General features: G+C 34.7%; 1 protein-coding gene across 1 annotated transcript in view; it reads left to right on the top strand.

Annotated features, from left to right (window-relative positions):
• LOC102588049 (TMV resistance protein N-like) overlaps positions 1 to 10,862 on the top strand; it is a 64,450-nt gene extending 53,588 nt beyond the window's left edge. Inside the window, exons 5-9 of the mRNA XM_015311406.1 lie at positions 5,549 to 5,850; positions 7,467 to 7,760; positions 7,855 to 9,524; positions 10,108 to 10,219; positions 10,412 to 10,862. Of these exons, the coding sequence (XP_015166892.1) occupies positions 5,549 to 5,850; positions 7,467 to 7,760; positions 7,855 to 9,471 (2,213 nt within the window). The 3' untranslated portion in view covers positions 9,472 to 9,524; positions 10,108 to 10,219; positions 10,412 to 10,862. The remainder of the gene's footprint in view (positions 1 to 5,548; positions 5,851 to 7,466; positions 7,761 to 7,854; positions 9,525 to 10,107; positions 10,220 to 10,411) is intronic.
• Positions 10,863 to 11,173: the final 311 nt, after the last annotated feature.

Below are 11,173 nucleotides of genomic sequence, written 5' to 3' on the forward strand. Positions count from 1 at the left end.
GCTATATGAATACAAATGCATACATAATCTCATAAAATTTTGTGCATGTGAATAATTTTATACATTTTAGTTTGGCCACTTTGGTGACTAACAAACTATAAGAACATAATATATGCATCAAGTTGAAAAAATCAGACACAGTCTCTCTTGGAATACTGAATATGCCAATAAATAATGAATTGTACTAATCCACATATATCAAGTTACCATAAATATTATATGTATAGACGTTAATTTCTCTAGTTTGACCACTTTGGTGACTAACAAACTATATTGCACTAAATACACACATATTATTTATTGCTTAGTATAACGACCACTTTAATTTATTGCACAATCTAAAATAAAACATAATTATTACATTATGGGGTTGCAAACATCAATTCTAAACTTTTCTTTAATCAATTTTTTTTTCTTCAGTAATGACGCTTTATTGATTTTCTTGCGTAAAAGTTTATAAGCATATCATTGGCTAAAGGAAAAAGGTTTCCCAATTTGTCAGTTATACATTACTTTGCATAACATATTGTATCGTAAGTGTAAATTTGAAAATTACGATCAGTTTTTCCAAATATTATCAGTAATGGCGAAAAAAGTTTAGACCATCCTCACTGAAAATTTTGGATCTATCCCTCATGCAATTTTTTAAATATGCTTGTTTTATATACGAAGATTATCAGTTCAAACAACCAAGCTCTGATGCCACATGTAAGATTAAATACTTAATACATAATATCAGGATCTTGAACACGATTAATCTTACATAGAGAATGTTAGAGGCACATACCTGATGCGGAAGACATCATCACAAAGAGAAGCGGAAGCGTTAGTCATAAATTAGTTTCTACCTCCTTGCCCTAACTTTTATGTTACCACAACCGTCAGCAATAGAATTATTGTAGAGAATATGTGGTAACCCTAATGGGTGGAGGGAGGACCAATTTATAGAGGTTATGACTTAATCTGGTACGTCCATCAAGTAACCAATGTACGGACGAGATCTATTCCTTTTAAAATATTATTTATGTTATTACTTGGGTTACAAGTAAACTTGGGCCATAAGTAAGAAATAATTAATAATAATTCTTACAGTATGCCCATACATGTATCTCAACATCCTCATTTTCAGAACTTTTATCTTCTGAATATGAGAGTTATTGACCAAACCAACATTCCGCTCCATACAACATAGTCGGTCTAACCACCGCTCTATAGAAATTGCCTTTAAGTTTTGGTGGCACTTTCTTATCATATAAGACTCCGGAAGCTAGCCTCCATGTCATCCACCTTGCACCAATATGATGTGTGAGATCATCGTCAATCTCCCCCTTACTTTGGATAATAAATTCAAGATAATTGAAACTTCCTTTCTTTTGGATGACCTGGGTATCAAGCCTGCATCGTGTGTTACGTCATTGAACATGCACTTAAGTATTTTGTGTTGGTCCTAATCAACCTGAACCCTTTTAGACTTCAAGGTTTGTCTCCAGACCTCCAACTTAGCGTAACTCCACCGCCAGTCTCGTCAATTAGAAGTATGTCATCTCTAAATAACATACACCATGACACCTCACCTTGGATTTACCACGTCAATTCATCCATCACCGAGCAAATAAAAATGGGCTGCAAAAAAATGGTTCTCTGCCAATGACACCCAATCATCTATTCCTACAAGAACTTTATGGGTGCTCTTAAAATCAAGGAAAAATAAAGGCAAGACCTAAACCGTACAAACTCATGTTCTTTCTCTTCAAAAGTTCTCCTGGTCCTTTCACTCCAAAGTACCCACATGAGGACTAGCGTAGAACATGCCATCTTCTTTTTCTCCTCCTCGTCCCCATGTAGTGATTTTATTATATATTTACATTCAGAATAATTTGTTGTGTTTGTTTTTATTGTTGTTACTTCTTCCCCCCCCCCGAAAGTATTTTTATTGATGACAATTTGGTACTAGTTTATAGTAATATTCGTCTTGTTAAATAGTTTGTCACAAAGTTTTCTCCCTCTTACAGGATATTCTTTGATAAGTTCAAATTTTAGCTTTTTTGGTTGATAGGGAAACACCTCCTAATGTAAACATATGTCAAATCGAAGCTTATATTGATTGGAGAATGGATTTCTTATCGGGTCATAAGTGGAAATAAGAATATTTGAAGTTCTCAATTAATTTGATTGAACTTATAATGCAAAGACAGATATAAATCTTATACTACCAGTATTATCCTAACCTCAGTAACTAATTCCAACAAAAAATGGTATAGATTAAGATTTGTATATCTAGGAAAATAGGTTCTATGCTTGGAAGTATGTTCTTTTAACAAAGTTACTTTAAATTCTTTTCCAGAGGACAGAGTCAATTAAAGGCATAATGGTACCAATTGGCTCAGACCGTCATATATGCAAGTGGAGCAAAGCTTTCAGAAACATGCCTTGTCTAAGGTTACTCATTGTCAAAGGGGGAGGAGGCCCGACATCATGACCCTATTTGTGACCCTATACATCCCCAGTAACTTGAAATGGCTTGATTGGTCATACTACAGTTTTGTATCTTTACCAGCAGATTTTGAACCAGGAAACCTAGTTGGGCTCATTATGACTTCTAGTTCTCTTGTTGAAATCTTCAAGGAACCAAAGGTATTGTTCATCTCCTTCAAAAAAGAATCATATTTAATTTAAAGAAAAGAAATGACAGTTAAAGCTGATGTTTTTATTTGTTCTCTTTTTATGAACAGGCATTTGACAAGTTGACAATCCTCAATTTAAGTTTTTCAGGAAGTTTACTCCGAACACCCAATTTTTGTGAGACTCCAAACCTCCAGAAGATAATACTGAAAAGTTCTGTAAGTTTGGTTGAAATTCATCCATCCATTGGAAATCTCAAAAAGCTCATCTTCTTGAATCTGGAAAACTGCAAAAGTCCAAAGTCTTTACCAAGTAGTATTCAAATGGAATCTCTTGAAAGCTTCAACCTCTCAGGTTGTCAGAAATTAGAAAAATTTCCAGAAATTCAGAGGAATATGAAATCGCTATCAGAGCTCCTTCTGGCACGTACTGCAATTTGGGAATTGCCCTCATCAATAGGACAGCTCAGTGGTATCAGCTTGCTTGATTTGCGATCATGTGAATACCTTGTAAGACTCCCACCCAGTGTCTGTGAGATGAGAAAACTGAAAATTTTGATTCTGAAAGGCTGCTCAAGACTTTCAATTTTTCCTGAAAATCTAGGTGATCTAAATGAGTTGGAGGAGCTCTATGCTGGCAACACTGCCATTTGGCAACTGCCAGATTCTATTGGAAACTTAAGCAAACTCAAGATCCTTTCATTAAGAAAAGGGCGGAAGGTAAAGCATCAATCTGCTCGCAGTTTGATATTACCCTGGGTGTTTCATGCTTTGAGGGAATTGAGAAGCTTAGATCTCAGTGGATGTAATTTATGTGATAGCCAAGCTGCTGCTCTTATGAACTTAACCTCTCTATTGGAACTGAACCTGAGCAGAAATAAGTTTATTTATTTCCCTCATGTCTTCAGGAGACTTTCTCACCTTCGATATCTCAATATTACACACTGTCAGGAACTTAAGAAACTGCCCGTACTTCCTAAGAGTATAGAGGAATTATATGTAGAAGATTTTTTGGCAAAAGAAAGTATTGCAAAGCTACGGATGCACCCAAGGTTGAATTTGGTATCATTCACCAATTATAGTTTTGATCAACAATCTTATACAGAGGAGAACAATGGTAGCTCAATTTCAGATGAGATTCTCAGTTTGTTTCTATCAAACAATATGGATGATGTGATCCTCCCCACTCTTAACTCTGATCATAGGGTAACCTGTTCCATTGTCTTTCCTGAACGTGCAATTCCCACATGGTTTATGCATCAGAGTGTTGAGGAAAAGATCTCGTTCAAACTGCCCATTAATTGGTATAATGATAAGTTCAAGGGCTTTGCTATATGTTGTGTGACTCTCATGGGAGCAGGTGTCTGCAGTCCTGATTCAAGGCTATCTGGGAAGTATGATTATGCTTTTATCAATGCTAAATTGATATGCAATGATCATTTGAAAGACCTTAAAGTGATAGAGAAAGAATGTAAAGTGGGCACAGCATCTAGAACATATGGCTGGTGTGTTTGCTTCGCCTACATACCATTGTATTCTTCACTGCAGGTTGGAGACATTAATCAGTATTGCCTATTTGAGGCATCTATCCATGGATGCATTGTGAGACAGTGGGGAGTTCATTTGATCTATCAGGATAAATGAATATCTTTGAAGCGCAGACTCAGAGAGATTGTATCGAGTACACCTAAGCTGAAAAAGAGGCTAAATTATGCTGGGATATTAAGGGGATTACCAAGAAATAGTTTAAGGTAACTCGAAATACCTCTTCTTTGTTACTAGAGTTTCATAATTTGAATATGGTTAGATTAACAAGTTTAAAACTATAAGTTCGATTAGAAAAATATAAAAATCAATCAGATAACTTAAACTTAAAATTAGATAAAAATGGTTGGCATCAAGCCAAGCCCAATGTCCCCAGCATAAAGTTCTTATTTTCTGGAAAAATTACATAAATGAATCTCTTTTATTTAATAATAATTACCACTTTTAAATATACTTTTATTTTATTACTATTTTTGTCAACTTTTAGCAATACTTACTTAAACAATTCTTGAATAATTTTGTTCCTTTTATATATATAATTAAAGAATTTTCAACTTAGCAAAAAGTGTTGTACCTGATCGGGAACATCGCTCATTCCCTCTTTCACTATTCTTTCTGCTCTTCTCTCTGTTTTATTTTAGGGTTTTGCCTTTCTTTCTTCTTCAATTTTCAGCACAGTATTCTAATGGAAGAAGGCAAACGAAAATCGCCTAGCAGAAGTCTGCAGATACTTAGCGATGTTGATACTTCAAATCAAAAAGTTTATAGAAGGAGTCGGATGAGGGGTCAAATTTCAGCTTCTACTGCTACCGACGAAGTTAAGGACGATCCCAATTTTAATTTGGGAATTTCACAAGTATCGAGTGAGCAGAACAAGGAGGAGAGAAATGCATGTTAGGTAAAAAAACGAGTTAAAGAGGTGAAAAATGTGAAAAAATCGAAAAAAAGATGCGTTGATTTTGCATCTACATCGAAGAAAATTGTGGACAATGATGACGATTTTGAGGATTTACCTCCTAAATTTCAGTCAAAAAAATTGAAAAATAAAGTTGTGTCGGAGTAGAAGAAGCAGTGAAGGATGCAAAAATGCAGATTCGATTGGCCAAAAATGTCATTCTACCGGAGAGTAGAGATCAGGTATGTTATAGTATTTTGAATCGGTTTCTATGTGTTTTTCTTAGTGGGTTATTGTTTAGGAATAATTGTATACCGATTACTGTCTTGCTTTGATACATATTATGTGTAATTCATCTTTAATTCAACTTTATGTAGTAGCACAGTTTTTATTCAAGTTTAATACATATATAGGATCGTAAATTCTGGAAACATCTGGATGTTGTGTATATCGCAAGTAGGTGGTCATCTTACATCATAGTGTTTAAGTCTAGATGGATTGAACCATGAAGAGAAGAATGTATTTCTTGATATTGCATGCTTCTTTAGAGGAAGAAAGAAAGATGATGTGATAACAATACTGAACAGTTTTGGCTTCCGATCAGAGATTGGAATTGATGTCCTCATCCAAAAATCACTTTTATATATTTCAGAAGGAATGGTTGAGATGCATGATTTGATAGAACAAATGGGTCAACAAGTGGCACGTAATGTGGACCAGGACAAGCCATGGAAGCACAGTAGAATATGGCATGAACAAGATATAAAAACTGTTTTCTCTGCAGATCAAGTAAGAATTCCTCTATGCTGGAGATTTTTGTTCTCTCTCTTCCATTATGTGGCCTTTACTGGGATTATATATCTTTTTTTTTTTGTTTGGACAAACTTTAGCACTGGTACAATTTTTCTCAATCTAAACTGCAAGTCATGGGATAGTTTCTTAATTAATTAGTTGCAATATCTCAGCAAGTATATTCTTATGGCTTTGAATGTTCACTTCCATATTTCTTTGCACACAAGGATGTCTCATGTAGCTTACATTTGGGAAAGGTTAGTTGCAGATTATGTTTCTTAAATTACTGCATGTGCCTTCTGAAGATAGCTTATCCAATATCCATTTACTGGAGTTTTAGTTAGGCATAATACATAAATGTACCATTTAACTTGGCCTCATTTCACATTTATGTCCTCCAACTTTGAGTGTGCACAAGTAGGGTGTGTTTGGTATGAAGGAAAATGTTTTCCTGGACAACAAGTTGATTTTTGACTTATTTTCTCATGTTTGGTTGGTGACTAGAAAATATTTTTCGGAAAATTTTTTTAGTATTTGATTTATGAATGAAAAATGTTTTTGAGAAATATCTTTTATTTTTATTAGAGTAGAAAATAATTTTTGAAATTGAAAATATTTTTTTAAAAAAAACTTAAATTCTTTTTGGGGGTGTGGGGGCTGGTAGGGGGAAATGTTTTCCTAAAGTTTTGAAGGGAAGTCATTTTGCTTAAATTTGAGGAAAATGAGTTGATTTGGAAAACATTTTCCAAAACATTTAACCCAACCAAACATGAGAAAATTGGAAAACATTTTCCTTCATACCAAACACACTCTTAAACTTGTATAAAGTTGAACGAAACATGAGTCCTACATGACATAATACATGTAGGACATCACGTAGGATGCAAATTGTCATGTGAAATGCTCTCTAGCATTTCACAGTTATCAAAATAATAATAGTAATAATAGTTACTTAAATTATTAGTATCAATAAATATATGTAATTAAGTATTTTGGTGTGTTACCAAAAGTTTTTAAAATGCTTACCAAAATTTTTGGTGTCGGTACAATTATTCGGTATTTATCAAAGTATGCACTCTTATTTATACCTTATACCTATTAAATATGTGTTCAATAGACACAAGTTATACAACATGAGATGTCATACGTACCACACAACAATTGGGTGCCAAATGATAGTTTGTGCCAAGTTCCAGGGTTGTTGATCTCTTTGATCTTGATGGAAGCTTTCTTTCTCCTACAGAAGAATTTCATGGCAAATTATAACATGAAACATGATATATATGAATTTCTAGAATTATAAAGAACTTTCTTTTGGAAAGTAACGGATAATTATTGTTTGACAAGTTTGGATTTTTTTAAAATTTCTTTTGGTTTAATTTAAGAAAACATAGGAAAAACTCTTAGATGATACACTATTTTTAAGAAATTATATTATTACTCTTTTGAAACTTCCAGGTATCAATTTATCAGTTTTGGCTTCTAATTTTCAAGATAGTTGAATTTAGTGTCTCAAGGAAAAGAACTTCTAATGTAAACACATGTCTCAGAACCTTAAATTGACTGGAGAATGAATTTCTGCTTAATAGAGTTGTTTTATTTTTATTTTCCAGAGGACAGAATCTATTAAAGGCATAATAGTACCAATTGGCTCAGACCGTCATATATGCAAGTGGAGCAAAGCTTTCAGAAACATGCCTTGTCTTAGGTTACTCATTGTCAAAGGGGAGGAGGTCTGGCATCATGACCTTATTTGTGACCCTATTGAGTGTCTCCCCAGTAACTTGAAATGGCTTGATTGGTCATACTGCAGTTTTGAATCTTTACCAGCATATTATGAACCAGGAAACCTTGTTGGGCTCCACATGACTTTTAGTTCTCTTGTTGAAGTTGTCAAGGAGCCGAAGGTATTATTTATCTCCTTTAGAAACAAATCATATATGAAGAAAATAAAATGATAGCTAAAGCTGAAGTTTCTATGCATTCTCTTTTTCTGAACAGGCATTTGATAAGTTGACAGTCCTCAATTTAAGTTTTTCTAGAAATTTAATCCGAACGCCCAATTTTTTGGAGATTCCAAACCTGCAGAGGATTATACTGAAAAGTTGTGTAAGTTTGGTAGAAATTCATCCATCCATTGGCCATCTCAGAAAGGTTATCTTTTTGAATATGGAAAACTGCAAAAATCTCAAATCTTTACCAAGCAGTAATCAAATGGAATCTCTTGAAATCTTCAATCTCTCAGGTTGTGAGAAGTTAGAAAAATTTCCAGAAATTCAGGGAAATATGGAATTGCTATCAGAGCTCCTTTTGGCACATACTGCAATATGGGAACTTCCCTCATCAGTTGGACTGCTCAGTGGCATCAGCTTGCTTGATTTGCATTCATGTAAAAACCTTGTAAGACTCCCAGCCAGTGTCTCTGAGATGAGAAAACTGAAAATATTGAGTGTGAAAGGCTGCTCAAGACTTGCAAAGTTTCCTGAAAATCTAGGTGATCTAAACCAGATGGAGGAGCTCTATGCTGGTAACACTGCCATTTGGAAACTACCAGATTCTGTTATAAACTTAAGCAAACTTAAAGTCCTATCATTAAGAAGAGGCCGGAAGGTAAAGCGTCAAACTGGTGACAGTTTGATGTTACCCTCTTCCTGGGAGTTTCATTGTTTGAGGGAATTGAAAAGCTTAGATCTCAGTGGATGCAATTTATCTGATAACCAAACTGCTGCTCTTATGAACTTGCCTTCTTTACTGGAACTGAATCTGAGCAGAAACAAGTTTATTTCATTACCTGATAGCATCAGTCGACTTTCTCAGCTTCGATATCTCAACATAACACAGTGTCAGGAACTTAAGGAACTTCCAGAACTTCCTCCAAGTATAGAGGAATTATATGCAGAAGATTTTTTGGCCAAGCAAAGTATCGCAAAGCTACAAATGTACCCGAGGTTGAATTTGGTGTCATTCACCAATTATAGTTTTGATCAACAATCTTATACAGAGGAGAGCAATGGTAGCTCAGTTTTGGATGAGATTCTCAGCTTGTTTCTCTCAAAAGATATGGATCATGTGGTCGAGCCCTCTGTTAACTCTGATCACAGGGTGACCTGTTCTATTGTCTTCCCTGAATGTGCGATTCCCAGGTGGTTTAAGCATCAGAGTGTTGATGAAAAGATATTGTTCAAACTGCCCATGAATTGGTATAATGCAAAGTTCAAGGGTTTTGCTATATGTTGTGCCACTCTCATGGGAGCAGGTGTGTTGAATCCTGATTCAGGGCTATCCAAGAAGTATGATTATGCTTTCGTCAAAGCTAAATTGATATGCAAAGATGATTTAGAAGACCTTAAAGTGCTAGAGAAAGAATGTAAAGTGGGAACAGCATCTAGAACATATGGCTTGTGTGTTTGCTTTGTCTACATACCATTGTATGCTTCACTGCAGGTGTCCGGCACAGATGTTGGAAATATTAACCAGTATAGCCTATTTGAGGCATCTATCCATTGGCGCATTGTGAGACAGTGGGGAGTTCATATGATCTATGAGGATGAAAGAACATTTTTTGCAGAAAAATATGGAAGTCTTGGTTTCACACGACTTAAGCGGAAGAGAGGCTAAATTAGCTCTATATGCTGGGATATTGAGGGAATTACCAAGAAACCGAGTTTAAGGTAACTCAATGCGTATTATTATTAAAGTTTAATAATTTGAATTTTGAATACAGTTAGATTAACAATTTAATTTCAATGTGGTTAAGTATTAGATAAATAATGTTGGAAAAGATTAGGCGCTTTACTTAGCATTGATGAATTAATAAGGCAAATCAGTAATTACATTTAAATTATAAGTAACAGGTTTGAAGTCAATCTGATGGCTTAAACGAAAATATAATAGTTACATTTTAAATCACACTATTCTTGAGGTTGTATATTCTCATTTTTGTAGCAACCAATTCGAAATAAACTAGTTGATATATTGACCTTCAAGCGGGAACCTAATTGTAGAGATAGTTGTGTAACAAATCTTCAAAATCTATAGAGTAATAGTACCTCTTCCTTGTTAAATTTACTGAATAATATTACAATTAAGAATTAAATTAATATGAATGTAGTAGTAGGTGTTTTAGAAAACTAAAGACTGTATTAGGCACCACCAAAGGTTGTGATAGGGTGGTAAGTACCCCTACATTCTAAACTAGAGCTTTCAAATTCAAGCCTTGAGATTTGGTTGGAGGCACTTTACCCCTCAAAATAGGATTTACCTGCACAAATTCGCATTAGTCGGGCCCAGAGGCAGTGTCATTTGTTTGAGCTCAAAGAGGAGACGAACATTGAGCAACCCGTCATATATATTCTGTATGTATCAAGTGCATCCTTTTTCTTTTTCATTATTCTTAATGTTTCTCCTTATAAATATTAGTTCTATGTTCCGATCCTTTAATATTGGGTTTTGATTGCTCAATCAAGCTCTCCGGGGTTTTTAAAAGTACTTCATCAGTTTCAATTTGTTTGTCTGATCAAGAGTGTACTTTATACTTATCTTAATCTGTGATTTGTAGGATGGTCGGAGAAAAGGTGCACAAGTAGTGTTGTATCTAGACAGATTTGAGAGCAGGGGAATCACTTCTCTGTTAGTCATTGGTCTGACTAATTTGGATTTGTGTTGGATAGAGTTACTAAAGGGGGTAAAGCGCTTTCTCCAAAAGGTTCTCTTGCATTCACAACTCTCCAACCCAAAATATTTGGAAAGCGCTACCATATGAGTGAGGAGGTTTGAAAGATGATGAACTTTCCTGCTCTGCCACAAACATCATCTCCTCCTCCACCATTACCACCACCTCCTCCTCTATCGTCACCACCATCACTTTCGCGGACTCTTTCTCCATCTACTTCGCTTCACTTTCTATCAAAAAAATTAAAGTGTTCTTTAATCAGCTCCTTCAGACTACATTTTAGAATTTTTAGTGTCTATTACTTGTAGCATCATATATTCAAACATGGATTTTCCTATATTGTCTTACTCTATCCAGAAACATCTTTTTAAGTGCTCTCTTCTAGTACTCAATTGTCAATTTTGATGGGGCAGTGATCACTAATTCCCTAGTGAAGAAATATGCATAATAAGGTATTGGATTCAACCATCAATAGTTTGTAAGTGTTCACACACATTTGACAGTCTATCAGATTATTTTTTTTATAAAAAAATATACACAATATGGGCAATTTTTGAGGCCTTAATAGTTTGGGAGTTTAAGCTACTACTTTACTTATCCTAGGGTAAAGTCGACCCTATTTAATTATGCCATATTTTATTACAATTA

The sequence above is a fragment of the Solanum tuberosum genome, unplaced genomic scaffold, assembly GCF_000226075.1.
Source record: "Solanum tuberosum cultivar DM 1-3 516 R44 unplaced genomic scaffold, SolTub_3.0 scf00158, whole genome shotgun sequence".
Taxonomy (NCBI): Eukaryota; Viridiplantae; Streptophyta; class Magnoliopsida; order Solanales; family Solanaceae; genus Solanum; species Solanum tuberosum.